We start from the raw sequence: 23,780 nt of genomic DNA, 5'->3' as shown, positions 1-23,780 counted from the left end.
AGTCCAATATATGGAGAAAATCCTGGAATGCTTTCCTCAAAAACCTTAATTTCTTTGTGACTGAAGAAAGAAAGACATAAACATCTTGAATCACATGGGGGTGAGTAAATTATCAGGAAATTGTTATTCTGGAAGTGAAATAAACCTTTAAAGAAAATAATAAATTCTACATCAAATACGCAGTGGTTTTAAATGACAGATTATAAAATATGGGAAAATGTCTAATAATTCACAAAGTGACTAATGATATAAAAACCTCACAAAACTGAACTATGTTTAGAATGCCTGCCACATTTTTAGTTGGATCCCTTCATTTTTACATCATAAAAACTCCACATGTTCTCATCAGCTACTTTTATATTGAATTTTATGACAGTAGCTATGACAACACAGCAATTTTCAGGACTACAGTCTCATAAAAAGCCCAGTCAGAGACTAGCGGACCAATGAACTGACCTCTCTTCTTTTAGACTGCTTGCTCTTCTCTTTGGGTTTCTTTTCCTCACGGCTTTTGGCCGGTTGGGCCGAGGGAATGGAGCGGAGGTCCTCTGGCAAACCAAATGCCTTCGGGTCCCGGGAGAGAACGAGGTAGACGTCTAGCAGGCAGTATGCATCAGTGGCTATAAAAACACCAAAAGAAAATGAGACAAGGCTAAAAAATACAATGCCACCACTCATGAATTGTGTGTTACCTGCATAGCGGAGTTGGCTGGTCCGAAGTGGCCGGCGTTCCCAGTTGGAGAGTTGTTCGGTTTTATTCAGTGGTTTTCCTAATACCTGCTGTACTAGCAAACTCAGGCCCTTCTCTGCTGGTCCCTCACTCACTTCCACTGACCGACACCTTTTGTTGTCTAACCAGCATCGTTGAAGCTGGGGAGAGAGGGGTCAACTCTAAAATCAGAATATGGATAGGAATATCCAATCAGAAGTGGTTAGCTATGGGGTCGTAGAAGCACCTCTTGATGGACATGAAGCAGGTCCAGAACTCCTTCCATTTTCATTGGCTCTTCCCTGAGCTCAGGCCACGTACTGACCAGACTCCGCAAGTCTCCAGACATCCCATAACCTAGATACACACATAGAAGCAACAATGCTTTTCAAAGTTGACGACAGAATTACCATATAGGAAATCTGAAGAACATCAAACAGTCAGTGGCTTAATTTGTCTTGAGGCTTCCTACCCAGTTTGAGGATGTTCTTGTCCGAAAGCAGAGCCCTGATGAAGTTTACTGTGGTGCTGTGGTGGCTAATGGCGTGAGCACAAAGGTCCAACAGAAACACCCGTTCCTGTACGGCCAGCTGGATCAGAGCCACACGTTGAGAGGACACCGTGCCAAAACCGGCTCTCCATTCCATGTCCATTCCCACCACACAACCAGGCTGTAGAAGAACGAGGAGAGACATATTACAATTACAGACAATTACAGAAGACATATAATGCAAAACAGGACCTTGTTCTTCGGAAATAATTCAAGTTGATATGACAATATAAACTACGTCAGTACTCAGACGATATGGCCCAGCCCTAGTCTGGGTTTTCATATCAGTCGATATAGATAATTATCTTTATAAATGTCACATTTTTATTTCTTTTAAGTTTAAAGGCAGATTTTTGCTACATTGTGAAAGTTCTTTATGGAATTCTTTGTGGTCAGAACATGACAAACACTTCATGTTTTCGGAATTCTTCACACTTTTTCCAGTCGTTTTTCCTTAACAAAATAAAAATCCTAATAGAAAAATTATTTCTTAGTTTTGCATGTTTTAATGAGTAATACTGTTTCAAATCAAGAAACAGGTTTGTGTTACCTAATAATATTAATAATATAACAGTTTGTGTCTATTAGAAATAAACATTTGATAGTAGCTTGAGTTAGGATGCAGATGTAGATTTACGTTCATTATCAAAATCAGTAATATCTGTAAAATTGTAGCAACCCTTATTTTTATATGGTGACTGTTTAAGTTTTTTTTTTTTAATTAACCATTGCTCTTCCACAGTATAGTCCACTGATCATTTTAACAGTTAAAACCACAAATATAAAACCTCAATACCATGCTAAAAATGTAATAAGGTTCCTAAGTATTTGTATGAAAAACAGCAGTGTAAATGCATACAGTATAAATGCATAAACGCTATTTAATCAAAAAAAAAAAATACTGTAATTATATTCCATTACTCCTCCATCAATACAAGGCTCTCAAGTGTCACGCATTCGCTGTGAGACACACGCATTTCAACCAGTTCACACGCTCTCACGCCACACCTTGTATTTCTCACGCTAAAAAGTAAGGGATAACTTGTCCCGCTATATACTGTTAATGGACGAGGCGCAGACTTGCAGGGGGAGTTCATAGCTGTCCTGACAGTTAAATGCCACCTACCAGCAAATATCAGAAATTAGAATTTTTTGTTCTCGGGTAAATTACCTGATCCCATTTCAGTCACGTTCATCACTAGGCAACAAGGATATGCACACACCGCTTTCTCTAGCAGTGGAGTTTTGTGCACTTGAGGCGGTGGTTGCGTTGTGGTCACGGAGCGGACGTTGCCATTTGTATTTACTAAAAAATAACAAAATAAATGCAGTAGGTAACCAATTCTTCTGTTTTTTTCCCCTTCATTTTACGATTCCTGGACAAAATCACTTGCCTGTGATCAAAGATAGTGAGAGCTGATGTTGGGGAATATAGCCAAATTCATGCAAAATGATTAGCTCTCCAGCAGCTTTAAATAAGTTTTGGCTACTGGAAACTAAGGAAAGGACAAGATAATTGGTAAATCTGATAAAAACAGACAAATTTCTCCAAACTGATTACTTTTCAATTGATTACTTTAAGTTTTCAACTGTTAATCCTTTTGAAACTTTTAAAGCAGGCGGGGTTAACCTTACAGTAGCACTCAACACTAATTACTGTCAGACTTACAAAATCCTTCATCACTTGAATTTGGATTATAATAATTTAAGTTTAAAGCACAGCCACCACAAAATCAGACTTTAGCACCTAGGTTAGGTTAAATGCAGAGTTAAAATCAGAAGATATAGTTTAGTAGCTATGATACCATTTTTATAATCAAATCCTTGTATAGCTATGACTGGAAACACTGGCGTCTAACAATGCCTTGGGGAAAAAAACAGTTAATCTTAAAAAATAAAGCATATACATAAACCCAAATACGGAATCAGTTATTGAATAAGCACGTGTCCTATTTTGTGTCCTAAACTTCTGAAACATTTTGTCTCACATTTTAGAGCAGTCAATGCAATTTGGGAAAGAAATTAACCAAATCTGTGTGAAAATATTCAGATGTAACCCCTTTGTAATTTTCATAAGTAACTAATTTAACTATACATTGTTTCTCAGCAACTGTAACTGACTGTTTTGTAATTAAATTATGTAATTCCATTACATGTAACTAGATAATAGTTAAGTTTGAACCCCTACCACTTTCATCAAGGCATCAGTATGTGCAACAGACACTTAATAAAGCTGAATAAGCTGGAATATGTACTTTCTTTCTCACACAAACACAGCTTGACATGCTCAAGTCAAGTTCTGCATTACTGTACAGTATGTACTTTGAGCACTGCTGTTCATTGGCTCATTTGGGGCCAAATTTCTTTTGATTTTTGATACAGTTGTATTTTTGCTGGTCAATTATGAACAATAGATACAATTTAACTTCTAGCAAAAACTGGAGAGAATTGCATGGGGCTGAGGGACTCCTCTCCTAACAGATAGAATCTCACTCCAAACTTTTTTTAAAACTTGAGAGCCCTGATCAATACACTTAATACATGTCTACATTAATAATATAATAAAATTCAACAAATATACCCACATTTCTGACACAACACCACTGTGCAGTTAGTGCTACTACAGTAAATCTATGGTAAATGATGGCGATTTGTAGATTAAACAGCCTTCTGACTGTATCATTGCGCACAGTGTTTCTCCTGTTTGTCAGCGCTGTTTCATCGGGCTATAAACCGAGTCATTTGTACCGAGTCATTTTATAAACCGAGTCATTAGCCGGTAATTACGATATAGCGTGAACGCAGCACAATTCCTGGTTCTGGAAACAATGGGATTCGATTCCAAGAATCGATTCCTCGCTGTTGTTTTCAATTCTAGTTTTTTTTTTAGATTGGAAGAACCTAATTTCGCCATGACTATGGGATATAAATGTTAGAAAGTAACCTTTTCATAATATGAAGCTTTGTTTTTAAAAATTGTGATACATTTCTGTATTTAAATCATGTTTTATCTGCATTGCCCATGAAATGAGTCATAGCCCACAGTTCAGCAGTGGACATGCGTCTATTGCATGAATGAAAAAGATGTGTATAGTTCAGCTGAATGATGTTTACTTCAAGCGTATGCGTTGCACAAAATGAACAAACTGTACACTGAAACAAAATAACCAGAACATTAACAACAACACTGATATGAGAGCTCGTGGTTTCGGCAACTTATTTGTGCTCTCGGCGCTTTCAGAATTATCACAGGCTAATAGAAAGGTTAAAAATAGCATTTTATTTAAGATGGAAATAGGATCAAGACCCTCGATCACATCATGATCTATTCTGTAGTGCAGCGCTCATGGGGACAATATAAGTCAGTTCCACCATAAAATAACTTCTGAATAATTTTTGAGCTGGTTCATTAAAACGATCTATCCGAAATAACCTTCTCGTGGAAACGAATCAGACTTCTAATCTATTAGCAAGCAAGAGAAGGCTGCAACCTCAAACTCAAACGTGCTCAGTACCGACTCTTTATTCAGTTTATATTCGTGAATCAACGTTCAGGGACCTTTTATGACAGCATCCGAGATATGTCGTTCGTTGAGAGGCGCCCATATATAAGCTTTGTTGAACTGAAAACGACTCTGAATGAGTCGTCGATTCCCTCTCACGGAATCGATTCCAACCTTTGGAATCGACTCTTGACTCCCAACGCCTTGGAATCGAGGAATTGATTCTTTTTGGAACAGATTCTTTTTGGAATCGATTCCCAGCCCTAGTAGCAGTGTTACCTTTAAAACAGCTTCTCTGCACTGCTCAACTTCATCTAATGTCTCTACAAAGAGGATGTTTTCTCTGGGTAGAGGCAGCTGGTAATATTTTTGCTGATCAGACTGAAGAGGTGTCCAAGATTCGGGTGGGCCGCTCACAGCACACATCTCTCTATGACAGAAATATATTGTGAGGTTGATGGCTGTGTGTGTTCACAAACAGTGTCAATAACACCCTTGTGTCAGTAGGGTTACAGTAAATATTATTATTATTGGAATGGAAATCATTTACGGGAGGTCTTGACAAATATAGTTTCTTAAGTCTGTGTGTGTGCGTATGTGTGCATTTGATTTAATACTTACAGCTGCTTGGGGGAGAGGCTCTGAATTTTGTCCCAGACTCCTGGGGGAAGTCTGTTTCTGGGTAAGCTGTAATGCGCAGCCCACTGGGCAGCAGTCTGGAGGCTGCAATGTTTAACCAACAGCTGCACCAACTGAGCCTGGAGCTCTGTATTGCCTTCAATCATGGCCTGAGAACACAACACACACAGAATCATTTAAAACGCAATTAAAATTAAAGCGCTGAATCAAAACAGAATTAGTGTTACCTGAACATGGTCTCTCCAGTTCTCTTCAGACATGCTTTTCTGTCAAACAAATACAATGAAGCAGATACATCAATGCAGTTGTAAAAAACGTAATCTTTGTAACATAATGCATCTCTGAAAGCACAAAATATTTAGTGGTAAATAAAGGTCCACTTTGACACTTAACACCAACGTCATGGCCTGGTTTCATAGACAGGGCTTAGCCTATATCAGGATTAGGTCATAGTTCAATTGGGACATTTAAGTAATTTTTATAAATTAATAAAAAAAATTGGAAAAAAACATTACTGGTGTGCATCTTGAGACAAAACAAAAGCACTGACATATTTTAATCAGTTGTGCAGTTGTGTTTCAGAAGTTTCTTTCAGGTTAAACAGCTCAGACTTACATTTTAGTCTGGGATTAGGTTTAAGCCTTGTCTGTGAAACCAGGGGATTAAGGTTTTTTTTAAAGTATTAAACAGTTTGCATTGTACATTATCTTTTAATGCCTAATTTCGCTCAGAGTAAATAAAATTCCAAATTGTATATTCATTTTTATTGTTTTTTTTTTTTTTTTTTTTTTTTTTTTTAAATTGTCATCAGCTAATATTACAATGCAAAATTGTATTTTTTTTTTACAATGTATTTTATTTTATTTTAATTTTTTTTTTTATTTATTTTATGGGGCTGCAATGTGACCATTTTTTCCCCCACCAAAATGGCTTCATATCAGCATGTTCATCGTGTTATTTTAGAGACAGAAGACATTTGACTACATTTGATTGCATTACACTCATTTTCTGTCCTATTTATTAATATTATTAGGATTTAAAAAAAACACACTTTCATAATAAAGAAAACTTTTTTGGTTATTTGTTATTTATTTATTTATTTACACTACCAGTCAAAAGTTTTTGAACAGTAAGGTTTTAAATGTTTCTTAAAGAAGTCTCTTTTGCTTACTAAGCCTGCATTTATTTGATCCAAAGTACAGCAAAAACAGTACAATTGTGAAATATTTTTACTATTTAAAATAACGGTTTTCTATTGTAATATATTTAAAAATGTAATTTATTCCTGTGATCAAAGCTAAATTTTCAGCATCATTACTCCGGTCTTCAATGTGTCACATGATCCTTCAGAAATCACTCTAATATGTTGATTTGCTGGTCAAGAAACATTTGATTATTATTATTATTATTATCAACATTATTCTCAACAGCCGAGTACTTTTTATTCAGGATTCAGAATTTATCTGAAATAAAAAGCTTTTGTAACATTATACACTACACTATTCAAAAGCTTGGAGTCAGTATAATTTATTATTATATTTATTTATTTATTTATTTATTTATTTATTTTTTGTGCAGCAAATCAGAATATTAGAATGATTTCTGAAGGATCATGTGACTGGAGTAATGATGCTAAAAATTCAGCTTTGAAATCAAAGGAATAAATTACATTTTTAAATATATTCAAATAGAAAACAGTTATTTTAAATAGTAAAAATATTTACAAATTTTACTGTTTTTAGTGTACTTTGGATCAAATAAATGCAGGCTTAGTGAGCAGAAGAGACTTATTTAAAAACATTAAAAATCTTACTGTTCAAAAACTTTTGACTTTTTGCTAGTGCATGTATGTCTATATTTATTTATTCATTTATTTGTTTATTCATATGCTTGGCATCATATTTTATTGTTCCTTTACAAAAATAATATTTTAAACTGTTTTACTAATTATTTATAAATTATTAGCAAGTTAGATAAATTATTTATTATAATTCTATTATTAAAAATATATTTAATATTTAAAAGTTAATTAGAAATGTTAAGCATTATATTTAAATCATCACATTAAAATTGTTACTTATTATGTATATTTATATTGTTGATATTTGAAAAACCTGTTCACAAAATCAACAGCATGTGGTGTAACCAACATGCAGACACAAAAACCATAAAACAGGAAATTACAACATGAGAGAGGAACCCCTGCAAACCCTAATGACTGTGTACCAAGGTCAGTAAGTACGTTAAAATAAATAACGTTAAAAACAGATAATCATTGTCTTTTCATGACAAGTCAAGGTTAGTTTAAGTTGTAAAACATCATGTGGCGCAACTCCCCAAAATCATAACATTTATAAATTAATATTTCGTTTGTAAAAAGAAATGCGTCTTGCCATGCAATGAGTAAGATGTGTACACTTACATTTATTCACGACTCTTACTTGACGGTTACACCAGTTAAAATATTTAAAGTAACAGAAGTGAAACTAACATGAATACAAAGACCAGATTTCTAACCAGACGTTTAACACTTTTACATATTTTTGACTAATGTGATCAAAAATGGCTTTGAAAACGAAAACTTTCTCACCTCTCCAAAGGTTTTATACATGAGAAACCTCAGTGAGTCCAGCTTCCTCTTATAGACCGAGTTAGAGCACAGACCTGTGACAAACACATCCAGTGTTATATTCATAAACCTACACACTTGAGATAACAACGCTATCAAACAGCCATGAAACACTCACAGACCTGGATCAATGCAGAATTTATCCATGAGTCTGAACACGTGTTTACTGAGCAGCTTGGGCTGAATCTGGTCTGTCTGATGCTTTGAGAGAACCATGTTTGGGTACTGACTGCAATCACACAACATGTACATATTATAAACTGTGTATTAAATCTACACTAAAACGTAGAGTAGAAAAGATGAAAATGATGAAATGATAAATGATGGATGAATTAGTATTATATTACGCTTTAAGTCTTACCTGAGCAGTACCTGGACGTCAAAGTTGGGCTCGCACCAGGAGTCCAGCAGTGAGACGAGACGCTGCTGCAGGTCGGGATGGTCGCGCACATACAGCTCCGCCAGAGACAGCTTGTCCAGCAGAATGAGAGGAACACACATCTATGGCACAAAAAGGGGACAGTGGGAATGAGATGGTCCAGCTTAAAAGAGTCAAGATCCGGTTATTCATCAAGATAGATGGACTGACCTTCTCCATGTCCAGATTCTTCTGCAGCTCCACTTTGACGCTGAACACCAACGCCTGCCATAAAATACAATATTTCATATCATTACAGCAACTTATGCTGCACAGTGCCTTGCTTATATTATATATCTAGTAGTCGAACAGGTTGATAATATATCATATTCACAGGAAATTAATAACTTCAGAATTACACTTAATTAAAAGTATTAAACAGTTTGCATTGTACATTATCTTTTGATGTAGATTCATTTTTATTATTTATTTAATTCATAAAATAAGGTTACAATGTAAAATTAATAGTAGTAAATAATTAATTCAAATGATAATTATAAATATAAAATAATACAAATAATAATTATAAATTATAATAATATAAAAATTTTATTACATTAACAAACTTAATTAATAAATTAAATATACAAATTAATTATAAATAATAACTGAAAATTGTATTGATTGATTAATTGGATTTTGGGGATGTGACAAAACCTGGACATAATTTTACTTTTGATTCCAGCTTGTAATGACATTATATTGTTTACTGAATGGTCATAAAATAATGTTATAATGTAAAATTAATGGTAGTAAATAACTGTAAAATAATATAAATAATAATTATAAATTATAACAATACAAATTAAAAAATTATAAATATACAAATTATAAATAATAATTGTACATTGTATTAATTGATTGATTGGAATTTGTGGATGAGACATGACCTGGACATCATTTTAGTTTTGATTTCAGCATTTAATGATAGCTAATATAGCTTTTATTGTTTATTTAATTGTCACAAAATAATGTTATAATGCAAAATTAATGGTAGCAGATAACTGTAAAATAATTAAAATAATAATTGAAATAATAACTATAAGTTTAAATAATAGTAAAAATAAATATATATACATAAATAATAAATATGCAAATTATAAATAACAATTGTAAATTGTATTGATTAATTGATTGATTTTGGGGGTGCGACATGACCTGGACATAATAAATAATAATTTTAATTTAATGATATAATGTAAAATTAAAAGGTAGTAAATAATTGTAAAATAATTCAATTATAAATAATAATAAAAATTTAAAATTTAAAAATTATGACTAATTAATTTATAATTAACAACTGTAAATTGTATTCATTGACTGATGGGATTTTGGGGGTGTACAATGACCGGGACATAATTTTAGTTTTGATTCCAGCATTTAATGATCGGAAACATATAGTTTGTTTATTTATTGTCACACTGTTACAACATAAAATTAATGGTAGTAAAACATGGCAAAATTATTACATTATTTAAAACAATAATTATAAATTCTAATAAAATTACAAATTAAAAACTTTATTAACTATTAGTAGATTAGTAGAAAATAAAAGTTTTTTTTGTTTGTTTGTTTGATGGATTTTGGGGGTGCAACCTAGCCTGAACATACTTTTTATTCCCACATTTAATGATAGCAAATATGACAAACATTACATTTATTAAACATTTATTTTTACGCAATTACTCCAAAAAAATAAAAATAAATAAAATAATAAGAATAATAAGAATAATTATATATTTAATTATAATTATATATATAATTATATATATATAATTTATATATATATATATATATATATATATATATATATACTGTTTTTTGTTTTTTTTTTACAATATATTTTAAAATTGTCACTGGTCACACTGCATATATACATGTTTTGTGCCTAATTGACCTGGCTATACATGTCGACCACTAGCAACCTCTCTTTTTCCTATATCATTGTATGGGAACATATTGTAAAAGTGTCAGTCAGCTGGTGACGACTTCCCCTCACCTCTTTGAAGCAGCAGCAGTCATGCAGGAAGTCCACATGTTGTATCAGCAGTGGTCTTTTCAGTGAGCTCAGCTGATAAATGTCCAGCAGGGGGTCCATGTACCCGGGATGAGAGTCTGTGAGGAGCCCCAGGGCCTTCCTCTGCAAACGCAGCCTCTCTTCCTCCCTCAGGCCATTCAGACTAGCCTGGGGATTATTGCTCCTCCAGCGCATAAACTCTGTGAGAATGAACTGATGCAGGGTGCTGGACTTGCCCTTCTGGAAGGTAAGGCAGCCATCTAGAAAGTCCAGCAGACCAGCAAAGGGCTCCTGCATCTGGGAGAAATTGCTCGCCAAAACCTGTCGCAACTGAGAGTGGAAAAATACAATTAAACAATAATTTTGAAAAGCAACATATGAAAAGTATTGCGCACCTCCTAAATATGGTGGGGAGGAACACAGGTATTTTTGAGAAAGTGCTTGGCCAGTGCACGGCCTTGTCACCTCTCACGAGACGCTCACACGCTAAGCTGGAGTATAATTACATCTGTTTCTTACCTCGTCCTGCTCCTTCCTGTTCCACAGGCCGCAGAGGTGCTCCTGCAGGGCAGGCAGGTCAACACCTGGGGCAGCAAACATGACAGCAGGGTTACACACAGTCCGGCTCGACAACTCGCACTCAGCTCTTAACTGCACGTCTGCTTTCACTCCACCTCACAAATTCCCACGCTAAATACACTGCATTTTGCCATTTTTGTCCGCAAAGTGTTGCAGGCGAGACTCAAACTTGTTTTTCCCATATGAGCACCACAGCTCAAATTGCCATTGCTCATGATTTTACAAGTGCTCTTAATCCTTTCTCAGCTCAAACTAATTTTTTACTTAATCTAGATATTTTTTCATTTATAACTAATAGGCTTATGGAAGAAGAGGAAAAGTTTGAAAAACATTATTTGTGCTAAATTCTTCGTCATAAAAATTAAACAAATGAAAGCGGTTTCACACCTGCTCACACGTGACATACTTCAGAATATTTATGAATTAAAACCTGATTGAATCGTAAAACGTGGTCTTTATATGACATACAGTTGAGGTCAGAAGTTTACATACACCTTGCAGAATCTGCAATATGTTAGTTATTTTACCAAAATAAGAGGGATCATACAAAATGCAAGCTATTTTTTTTTCGTACTGACCTGAATGAGATATTTCACATGAAAGATGTTTACATATAGTCCACATAGAAAATAACGGTTGAATTTATAAAAAACATTTGACCCTGTTTCAAAAGTTCACACACACTTGATTCTTAATACTGTGTTGTTACATGAATGATCCACAGTTGTTGTTTTTTTTGTTTGTTTGTTTTTGATTTAGTTTAATGAAAATGTAACTGCCTGCTGTTCTTCAAAAAAAATCCCTCAGGTCCCACAAATTCTTTAGTTTTCCAGCATTTTTGTGTATTTAAACCCTTTCCAACAATGACTGTATGATTTTGAGATCCATCTTTTCACACTGAGGAACTCATATGCAACTATTATGCGTACATTTTTCTTATTTTGCTTAAATTTCATATTTTTTCATTTAGCACTGCCCTTCAGAGGCTACAGAAGATACTTACATGTTTCCCAGAAGACAAAAGAAGTTAAATTCACCCTGATCTTCAAATTCAAAAAGTAAATTCATTGTTTTTCCTTCTGAAGCATCAGTGAGCATTTGAAACTTCTGCAGTAGTTGAATATGAGTCTCTCAGTTGTCCTCAGTGTGAAAAGATGAATCTCAAAATCATACAGTCATTGTTGGAAAGGGTTCAAATACACAAAAATGCTGAAAATCCTTGCTTAATATTGACTAAACAACATTTCATTCAAATATCCGCTTAATCTTTTATATTTGGCCATTTCTTTACGATAGTAAAGCTACAGCCACTGTCATTTCTTGAATATGTGGGCAAAACTTGTAAACTCAGAGTGAGGTGTAAACTTTTATTTTGAAATCGCAATGAGCAGTTAGCATATTGAGAAATATAATGATGTATTCTCCTCTGTTTGCTTGGTGTATAAATGATTTAGCTTGCAAATCTGATGAAATAGAGCATGTTGCGTTCCCAGATGAACATTATAATGAACCCAAGCTCACAAGTTGCAGGTATATAACCTACACGCATGTAAATAATTAAAGCGCATATATTACACCTGCATCACATATTTATTTAATTGAATCGTAGCATTTGTAAATTCACAATAGCATTATCTTTTATTATTATTTTTAAATGGGCTTAATACGTGAACACGCCACTTCCGGCATTTTATGATTACTCGTCTTGGGCAAAATACAATCAAGGATTTTTTTTTTTTTATATCGAATACTCAAATAGAATCAAGGAATCACTGCAGCCCTAGTCTGGTGTAAAACTGAAAATTAATGTCAAAATTAAGAATGACAAGGGCTCTGACAAAAACATTCTTTAAATGCTTTTAAAATATAATTAGCAGCAAATCGTTTTTGGAAATGATACTGATACCATAAAAACCCTTAATATTGGCGCCAATATATATATATATATATATATATATATATACACAGTGCGACCAAAACTACTGTGAGCGACTATGGAAAAATATTTAGGAGTACCAGTGTGACTGACCTGAGCAGCATATTTATGTTTGCGCTGAGGGGACTCCTCACCCCCTTGTCATCCAAGATGTTCATGTCTTTCTGTCTACAGTCATAAAGAAATTATTGTTTTTAAGGAAAACATTTCAGCATTTTTCTCCATATAATGGACTGGTATGGTGCCCTGATTTTGAACTTCAAAATGTAGTTTAAATGCAGCTTCAAAGGGCTCTAAATGATCCCAGCCGAGGAAGAAGGGTCTTATCTAGCGAAATGATCAGTCATTTGTTTCAGAACATATTTTTTTATATACTTTTTAAGCACAAAAACTTGTGTAGCACAGGCTCTGGGATGCGCGTTCACACGTTACGTACTATTGAATCACGTCGAAAGGTCACACGAAAGGAAGGTGGAACTACAGACTCAGTGTTTACAAAGCGAACATGCAAAGACTAAGAAAATGCAAGTAAGTTTGTAAAAAGGTACAACAATGTCCTTCTCTCAAGTTGTAGGAGAAAATAAGATAGAGTTTTTCCTCCATACTCAGTACACCGATGATAAACTTAGACATCATTCGTAGTAGTGATGGGAAGTTCGGATCATTTTACCGACTTGGACCTTTGAGTCTCGTTCAGCAAAATGAACGAATCTTTTTTCGAGTCATTTGGTTCAATTTAGCAAAATATAATTAAAATGTTACGTGTTACTTCCCTAACACATCTACTGCTTACACAAACATTGATCACACTACAAACAAGACAAAACTATAATGCTATAAGAAACAGAAAAGATTCATTCATTGTTTAACTGGGTCTTTAGTCTATGATTAGCTCACCTCACCTCTTATCTGACAAGTTTTCAGGTTTGAGTCGTTCGTTCATCACGTGACAGCCCCATAAGATGAACGAACGACTCCAAAAACCCAAAGACTCGAAACAGGTGAACTAATTCCAGTGCAGAACCTAACAGGATGTTGCACATGCGCGACTGAACCAATCACTCCCCGAGACGACTCGTTCTTCCCAAGTCACATTAAAGATTCATTCAAAATCCCAACGACCCATCACTAATTCGTAGCATCATGGACGCGCATCCCAGAGCCGGTGCTTAAAAAGTATACAAATTTTTATTTTTCGAAAAAAAGACAGAGCCCTTTGAAGCCGCATTTAAACTACATTTTGGAAGTTCAAATTCGGGGCACCGATGAAGTCCATTATATGGAGAAAAATCCTGAAATGTTTTCCTCAAAAACCATAATTTCTTCACGACTGAAGAACGAAAGACATGAACACCTTAGATGACAAGGAGGTGAGTACATTATCTGTAAATTACTGTTCTGGAAGTCGACTTCTCCTTTAAATCATTTAATATTTCTGCATTCAAAACGTTACATTTAAAACATTAATCTCAACATGAACGTATGAATTTGACTGCACTCATGCAACCTCTGAGCATCACTAAATATGAAAATACACCTACAAGCCACTTTTGTTCAACTGTGCCACCTCTGTAGTACAAATTAATTTAGCTATTACTAATTTCATTTGATTGGTAACTTATTCTACTTGTTCTTATTCTGTAGTTTTAATTAGAAATTTTAAAAAGACTAAAAATACATCATTAAAAAAAAAATGACAAAAGATACTTTTAATAAAGCTAGAAAAATTCCCCTGTAAATCACTTTAAGGAGTCAAATATCACCTCATAATGGGAAGCTAATTATTGATTAGAAGGTGCTCCTGAGATTTTCACTACACAAGTGCTCCTCAAAAGAAAAGTAAGCATAGAGCGTGATTTGTTTGTCTGTTTTCTTTTTGTCTTCACTAGTGCGCTTTTCCCGCCACCCTAAGACTTTACCAACTTTTCCTTTTAAATCCGGGATACAGGCTTAACTATTTTACTTCTTTTGTAATGCACTCCTTGACTCTTTTTCCCCAGTCAGCTATTGTTACATGTGGATACTTCACAGCGCATTTGAATTGGGCGAAAAGGGCCAGAAAATTAACATTTAATACGCGTAACAGGGAGAGAAAGGAGGAGCCTATTGTTGTGTGTGAGGTGTTGGGGCTTTGTATTTTGGCCAGGCCACAAAACGGTGAGAAGATGAGCCATTTTTTCAGGAGGAAGGCGGGGGCGAGACAGGACAGGCCGGTGACAATGGGCTAACGGAGGGGAGGTATACGCTCCTTTGAGGAGCCCTGAAAGCAACGGCCTCTCTCATGCTGTGTGGCCAACACCTTTCTTCTCCCAGCCTCTCCTTCTTCCCAGGGCCGGTTTTCCTGTCCCCCCGACCGCCCCCCCTTCTCCGTGTTTGTCTCGGATTTCCCCCGGAAAGGGCAACACGGTGGTCACGGTGTAAAAAATCCAGCCTTCCTGACCGACAGCCTGGGAAAGTGGCGCAAAGGGCTTTTCTCCGGCCGCTCTCGGCGCAACCCCACCCCCCTCGTCCCGTCGGGCAGCACGGAGATCATCGGATATGCCCACGAGGCTTCCTGCGTGAGCTTACCGGGCTGTCTTAAACATCACTTAGGATCGTCTTTTCCCATAAGCCAACTTTCCGCGATTGGTGTGGCGGCACTCCGCACGCATATTAGCGCGATGACACACAAACGCATTATACTCTCTGGTCTTTGTCTCTGCTCCACCCTAACCTCATTCTTCTCCAGGCATTAACATACACACACGCATGGGAGGAAAGTGGGGCGGAAGGACATTAAGGAATGTAGACTATGCAGCTAGTCAATGGGAAGTTTGAAAAGTGAGAATGTTGCTGAAGGAGACAGGTATGCACTTACAGAAGTCCATATCGCCTATTGCTTCCACTTGTGGACCCGAGGAAAAAGCTGAAACTACACTATAATTCTTTAAACAAGTAGATTATTATAGTTTCCAAATGTGCAAAAGTCTCTTAAATGATGCTGAAGTGGATTTGACTCTCACGGTATTCGCTAACGTCATTGCTATTGTGTTCAGCGGTCGCTTTATCCATCAGGAATGGATCAGATAGGAAAATGTTGTCTTGACTTAATGGGTGGTTGAAAAATAAGTTGGCTTGGTGGTGTCAGACCAAAAGGAAGAAATTAATTTTAATGAAAGGTTATGAAAATGTTTTTTATTTTTTATCTGAAATAATGTGTAATGTATTGCTCACAATAAGGCAGGGATCACAGATTAAGAAAGTAAAATCGGTTCATTTTGATTTTAGGGATGCACAAATATTTAATTTATGCACAGTAAATTTACACTACCGTCTGGGAACGGTAAGATCTTTCTTATGTTTTTGAAAAAAGACTCTGACGCTCAACAGGGCTGCATTTATTTGATTTAAAAAAATGGTAAAACAGAAATATTTAGTAATATTATTATGATTTAAAATCAATTTACAATTTTAAATTATATAATGTTTTTTTTTTTTTTTTGCTCACTAAGGCTGCATTTATTTGATCAAAAATATGGTAAAAACAGTAATATTTAAAATATCATCTTTATTTCAAAATAATTTACATTTTAAATTATATATTATTATTTTATTTTATTTGCTATTTTGACATTTTCAAAATGTTGTTTTTGAATATTTTTGCTCACCAAGGCTGCATTTATTTCATCAAAATATGGTAAAAACAGTAATACTTGGAAAATTACAATTTAAAATTAATTTACGTTTTTAAATTATATATTTTATTTATTATTTTTTTTATTGTTTATTTTTTTTTTTTACATTTTTATAGGTAAAAAGAATAATTAAGATTTTTTTTAAATGTTGTTTTTGTATATCTTTGCTCACCAAATATGGTAAAACAGAAATATTTAGTAATAGTATTACAATTTAAAATGAATTTACAATTTTAAATTATATAACGTTATTTTTATTTATTTATTTATTTTTTTGCTCACTAAGGCTGCATTTATTTGAACAAAAATATGGTAAAAAACAGTAATATTTTAAAATATTATCACAGTTTCAAAATAATTTACATTTTACATATTATTATTATTATTATTATTGTTATTATTATTTGCCATTTTGACATTTTTAACATGTTATGTTAGCATTTATTTTATCAAAATATGGTAAAAACAGTAATATTTAGAAATATTACAATTTAAAATTAATTTACATTTTTTAATTATATTTTTTTATTTATTATTATCATTATTATTTCTTTCTTTTCTTTTCTTTTCTTTTTTCTTTTTTTTTTGCTATTTTGGCATTTTCAGAGGTAAAAAGAATAATTAAGATTTTTTAAAAAGTTGTTTTTGAATATTTTTGCTCACCAAGGCTGCATTTATTTGATCAAAATATGGTAAAAACAGTAATATTTTGAAACATTAATACTTTTAAAAATTAATTTACAATTTGAAATTATATGTTTTTATTTTATTTTTATTTTATTTTTTTTTTTGCTACTTTGACATTTTCATAGGTGAAAAGAATAATTAGGATTTTTTTTTTAATAATATTGCTCACCAAGGCTGCGTTTATTTGATCAAAATATGGAAAAAACAGTAATGTTTGGAAATATTATTACAACTTTAAATTTATTTACAATTTTAAATATATTTTTCTGTTTTCTGCTATTTTGACATTATCATAGCTGAAAAGAATAATTAAGATTTAATACATATATATACTTTTTTGCTCACTAAGGCTGAATTTATTTAATCAAAAAAGGTAAAAAACAATTTCAAATTAATTTACTATTTTAAACTATATATTATTATTATTATTATTATTATTATTATTATTATTATTTATTTATTTATTTATTTATTTATTTTTGCTATTTTTACATTTTCAAACGTCGAAATAGTTATAAAATGTTTTGCATATTTTTGCTCACCAAGGCTGCATTTATTTGATCAAAAATATGGTCAAAACAGTCATAGTTTGAAATATTAACACATTTTAAAATTAATTTACAATTTTAAATTATATATTTTTATTTTTTTTAATTCAAATTTAATTTTTATTTTTATAGGTGAAAAGAATAATTAAGAATTTAATGATGATCAAATTAATTTACAATTTTAAATGATATATTATTATTATTATTATTATTATTATTACTATTATTATTATTATTATTATTATTATTAGCGATTTAAAAATGTTTTTTAATATTTTTGCTCACCAAGGCTACATTTATTCGGTCAAAATATGGTAAAAACAATAATATTTGGAAATATTACAATTTAAAATTAATTTACAATTTTAAATTATACATTTTCTCTTTTTATGTAGCTATTTTGACATTTTCATAGGTGAAAAGAATAATTAATATTTATATATATATATAAATCTTGATCCTTCAGAAATCATTCTAATATGCTGATTTGCTGCTCAAAAAACATTTCTGATTATTATCAATGTTAAAAACAGTTGTGCTGCTCTATACTTTTTGTGAAAACGGCAACAAGTGTTTTCCAAGACTCTGCGATGAATAGAAAGTTCAAAAGAAAGACATTAAAATAAAATATCTCTATTTTAAATGAATGTTTCTACTCTCTTTTTTGACCTTGCAGAATAAAAGTATTAATTTATTTTAAAACCTGACTCCCAAACCTCTAAACAGTAGCATAAATTAATATATATTTGATTCATAAAAAATAAAATTAAACAGCCACTTGTATCCCATTTATTTTCATATTGACCTAAACACTAACAGACGTTTACAGAACTAACCCAAGCAATGAGTCAGTATTAAATCACACTAAAAAGTATCCAAGAGTCAAACGATGTACCTTTCGATTGTCCTTCCAGGCTCATTGTCGTACACCTGGTGGCGCTGTCTAAACTCCCCGCTTCCACACCCTGCACAAAAGAGCCGAATCATTGTTATGATTGTAAAATGCATGGAAAAACTGATTCCCAACACAGATCTGCTTAACAGGCTACAACATGTTTAAGAGACTCGAACACGTCCAACATTGCATAATTCTTCTGCCTGCTGGATTTTAATGACATTCATCACCGGTTTATAACCGAATAACTGAAAAAACTCTTCCCATGACTTCAGAAAGCCTAGTTTTGTCTCTCAGGCTGGGAAGTTACAGCAGAATTTGCTAGATGACCTCAAACAAATGAGTGTAAAATGAAAATGTTTTTTCCCCCCCATGTAGCAATCCCCAAAAATGTGCAGTTTGGCAGCTGCTCGTAACGTTGCTCGACATGCGAGTTCTCACACATTCTCAGGCAGCTTTTCTCAAGTCAGCAACAGTTTACTCACAAAAAAAAAGTGTTATATATCGTCCCCCGCTGTATTCGCAACGCTTCAGGGCTAAGATTTACCTTCGCATTATGAGGGGAAACATACAACAAGGTTTTTTTCCTTGTCTGTCGACTTAACAGTTGAAGTGACTCGTGTTGAGCAACATGTGAACAAGTGCCTCAGGTGTCAGTACCCACATGCACACATCTGAGACTCTCACACACAAACACGCTCGCTCTCTCTCCCTGTGGGAACAGCAGCCCTAGAAAGGGCATTCTGCCAGCTGGCTACGCGACTTGCTTTTGAGGCTGAGGATGTTTTGTTTTTTTGGTCTGGAGTCTGGACTGTTTCTCTCAGCAGTCTCAGGGGAAGCTCCTGGCACTGAACTCCCAACCTCTCGCTCCCGACGCTACCTCACGCCTCTGATGGTCTTTACTGACATCTAGTGGACACGGGGCACTCACACAATGCCAAATCCTGCTCTGTACCGTATGAGGCTGTTCACAAGCCTTGCACATAATCTTTAAATAATAATAAGACTGCTTAAAAAGGTGCTTTTTCTCTAGTCGAAGTATTTTGGATGATTGAGAGCCCTTAGGAAAACAAGTTTAAACCAGCTTAACAGCATTTATTTGAAATGCTTTTTTGTACTGTGACATAAATGTGACCCTGGACCACAAAACCAGTCTTAAGGGGTTTATTTGTAGCAATAGCCAAAAATACATTGTATGGGTCAAAATGATTGATTTTTGTTTTATGCCAAAAATCATTAGGAAATTAATGATTCTATATATATATATATATATGTATATGTTGCATAGTTTTGAATAAAATAATATCAAAATGCTTTACTGGAATAAATTACATTTAAATAAATATTTCAGTAGAAAATGGTTATTTTAAGTTGTAATAATTTTTCTAAATATTACTATTTTTATAGCATTTTTTATCAAATAAATTCAACCTTAGTGAGCAAAAATATTCAAAACCAATATTTTTTAAAACACTTAATTATTCTTTACACCTATGAAAATGTCAAAATAGCAAATAAATAAATAAAGCAATAAAATTTACAACAGATAATTTAAAATTTAATTTCTATTAGTATAATAAATATTTGTTTTAGTTCATATAACATCAAAATAAAATGAATCAAAATGCATTACTGGAATAAATTCCATCTTAATATATATATTACAATAGAAAACAGTTATTTTAAATTGTAATCATTTTTCAAAATATTACTGTTTTTACAGCACTTTTCATCAAATAAAGGCAGCCTTGATGAGCAAAACTATTCAAAATCAACATTTAAAAAAAAAAATTATTATTTTTTTCACCTATGAAAATGTTAAACTAGCAAAAAAAATAAAAAAAACAACAACATATAATTTAAAATATATTTTTTACTGGTATAATAATTATTTAATTTCGTTAAGATAACATCAAAATAAAATGCATCACTGAAATAAATTTCAAACAGTTATTTTAAATTGTAATAATGTTTCACAGTATTACTGTTTTTATAGCATTTATAATCAAATAAATGCAGCTTTGGTGAGTAAAAATATTTTAAAAAAACAACAACATTGTAAACAATCTTAATTATCTGTTTCCTATGAAAATGCCAAAATAGCAAATAAATTAAAAAATAAAATTTACAACATATAATTTAAATTTGAATTTCTATTAGTATAATAAACATTTAATTTAGCTAATATAACATCAAAATAAAATAGATGGGTCATTCCAGCTGGAATCATCAAATGGTCCCCACCTGACCCCCTCAGATTTGTTTGAAAAAAATCTATGTGATGGGTAATATGCCCAATAGATCATATACAAAATTTCAGATCTCTACTGTGCGTACTTTTTTCACAAAAAATCTGACTTTTTTACCCCGTTTTGGCATCACAGTCTGAGTGACCATGTTCAGACTAAAATATCTCCAGAACTATTTGTGCCAGGTCCATGAAATTTTCTGGGCTAAGAGTCCTAGTCCAGAACTGCATGAATTACAACTCACAGCATTGTTACTGAATTTACACCTGAATGCTGGTCCTCTACTTTTCTTTGAAACTATTACTTTAAGGGTTTTCAGATGTCCATAGAAACCTCAATCTTCAATGTATAAGCATCAAACTTGGTAAATGGTCTGATATGTACCATGTCTTTCACATCCTTTGACATCAGACAGTAGAGTCTTATGGATGTTGAGATATTAAGGTCCAAAAATTGAAAAAAAAAACATTTACACCAATGTTCAGAGCAATATTTCCCATGAATGACACCAGGTGTGAACATGAAACTTTTTTTTTTTGAAAGATCATGTTCTTATTGATAAAATATAAAAAAAATTGGGATGGGGTTTTGCCTCATTTTTCTGTAATAATTTTTTAAAAAATCATTGTTGTGTGACATTCACAACTACTGTAGTACCAGCTATTTTGAACTCATATGCCTAAATAATGCTATAATGCAGCATTCCATTGTGCTCGGGACTCGGGGAAATCCGACCTCCACCTCGGGAAAGTGCAATGGAACGGCCACTTAAGTTGGGGGTCCGAAACACACACTCGGGCCAGTTCAGTGCAGACCGAGTCGGTTGGAATTATCCATAGGCATCCATATTTTTGCCAACTGTTACAATGGAACGCATTTACGACAGACATCGGGAGAACTAACTCGGATTCACCGACTACCGACATTCAATGGAATGCAACATAAGTACCTAATCTTGATGTTCCACCCAATCCAGTGAATAATACATCCATTTTCTTTGAGAAAGCAGGGCAATATTGATTAGAAATAATAATATTCAGGTGGTATGAGATCTAGCATCAATCAATCAATCAAACAGTCAATCAGTCAACAATGATCAATTTTGAGGTCAGTCGAGTATCAGGAACACCAGGATTCCATGTCAACTTTGATATGGCCCCAGGACAATATGTTACTTGTGTGTATGACCGACAGTGGTGGGTTGGTATCATCAGAGACGTCTCTGACACAGAGCAAGACATTCAAGTGCTTTTTTTGCATCTCCATGGCCCAGCTAGAGGCTACTTTTGGCCAAAAAGGGAAGATGTCTGTTGGGTGCCTCTCCAGCACATCATAATGAAAATTGATGTGCCAGTTACTTCCACTGGACGATGCTATGTCATAAAAGAAAATGAAACTGTGGATTCAGACACTTTCATGAACAACTTTCAGTAACTGTTATGTCACACATTTATTTGTGTTGGTGGTATACATTATTAAAGTGACTCATGACTGGAAGTACGTTTTTTGTATTTTGTATTTTTTGTATAAGTGGAACATTAATAAATTCTGTTGAAATGCCCATACCAAGCTGAATAGCAAAAGTGAACAATAGGATCAGTGACGAAACTCTGAGTTTTAAAAAAATCATTACAGAAAAATGAGGCAAAACCCCATCCCAATTTTTTAATATTGTATCAATAAGAACATGCTCTTTCAAAAAAACAAGTTTCATGTTCACACCTGGTGTCATTCATGGGAAATATTGCTCTGAACATTGGTGTAAATCAGTTTTTTTCCATTTTGGACCTTAATATCTCAACATCCATAAGACTCTACTGTCTGATGTCAAAGGATGTGAAAGACATGGTACATATCAGACCATTTACCAAGTTTGATGCTTATACATTGAAAATTGAGGTTTCTATGGACATCTGAAAACCCTTAAAGTAATAGTTTCAAAGAAAAGTAGAGGGCCAGCATTCAGGTGTAAATTCAGTAACAATGTTGTGAGTTGTAATTCATGCAGTTCTGGACTAGGACTCTTAGCCCAGAAAATTTCATGGACCTGGCACAACTAGTTCTGGAGATATTTCAGTCTGAACGTGGTCACTCAGACAGTGATGCCAAAACAGGGTAAAAAACAAACTTTTTTACAGATTTTTTGTGAAAAAAGTACGCACAGTAGAGATCTGAAATTTTGTATATGATCTTTTGGGTATATTACCCATCACATAGATTTTTTTCAGACAAATCTGAGGAGGTCAGGTGGGGAACTTTTCCAAAATTTGATGATTCCAGCTGGAATGACCCAGATAAAAACAAACTACCAGAATAAATTACATTGTAACATATCACAATATAAAACAGTTATTTTAAATTATAATAATTTAGCACAATATTACTGTTTTTACAATATTTTAGATAAAAAAGCAGCCTTGGTGAGCAAAAATATTAAAATATTTTAAAATATCTTAACTATTCTTTTCACCTAAGAAAATGTCAAAATAGCAACAACAACAAAAAAAAATTAACAATATACAATCTTCAGCAGTGTGACGCGCACTGGGAGTTTGCGCTTTTGTTATTCAGAGAACGCGTCAATGACGCAAACAATAGAGACACGCGACCGCCGCGTCATGACGCGCTCAGACAAACTGATCAAACCGAGTCACACCGCCGTGATTTCGCGCTCCATCGCATTCTTTATTCCTCGTTTATCCACACTGACATCTCTTCACAAGATCACGCTTTTAACCAAATATACT

The 23,780-nt window shown here is 33.5% G+C and overlaps 1 protein-coding gene across 1 annotated transcript in view; it reads right to left on the bottom strand.

Moving 5' to 3' along the window:
- The window catches only part of exd3 (exonuclease 3'-5' domain containing 3), a 71,502-nt gene that overhangs the window by 47,129 nt on the left and 593 nt on the right, over positions 1-23,780 (bottom strand). The window contains exons 2-15 of the mRNA XM_051120894.1: positions 18,785-18,854; positions 10,985-11,049; positions 10,448-10,795; positions 8,620-8,673; positions 8,392-8,531; positions 8,153-8,259; positions 7,992-8,065; positions 5,629-5,667; positions 5,384-5,550; positions 5,042-5,192; positions 1,182-1,380; positions 957-1,066; positions 693-870; positions 457-620 (exon numbers count right to left, since the gene is read on the bottom strand). Of these exons, the coding sequence (XP_050976851.1) occupies positions 457-620; positions 693-870; positions 957-1,066; positions 1,182-1,380; positions 5,042-5,192; positions 5,384-5,550; positions 5,629-5,667; positions 7,992-8,065; positions 8,153-8,259; positions 8,392-8,531; positions 8,620-8,673; positions 10,448-10,795; positions 10,985-11,049; positions 18,785-18,809 (1,821 nt within the window). The 5' untranslated portion in view covers positions 18,810-18,854. The remainder of the gene's footprint in view (positions 1-456; positions 621-692; positions 871-956; positions 1,067-1,181; positions 1,381-5,041; positions 5,193-5,383; positions 5,551-5,628; positions 5,668-7,991; positions 8,066-8,152; positions 8,260-8,391; positions 8,532-8,619; positions 8,674-10,447; positions 10,796-10,984; positions 11,050-18,784; positions 18,855-23,780) is intronic.

Source organism: Labeo rohita, chromosome 10 (genome assembly GCF_022985175.1).
Source record: "Labeo rohita strain BAU-BD-2019 chromosome 10, IGBB_LRoh.1.0, whole genome shotgun sequence".
In the NCBI taxonomy this organism is placed as follows: Eukaryota; Metazoa; Chordata; class Actinopteri; order Cypriniformes; family Cyprinidae; genus Labeo; species Labeo rohita.
Note: the sequence above shows the minus strand (reverse complement) of the source record. Positions and strands in the feature narration are given on the sequence as shown.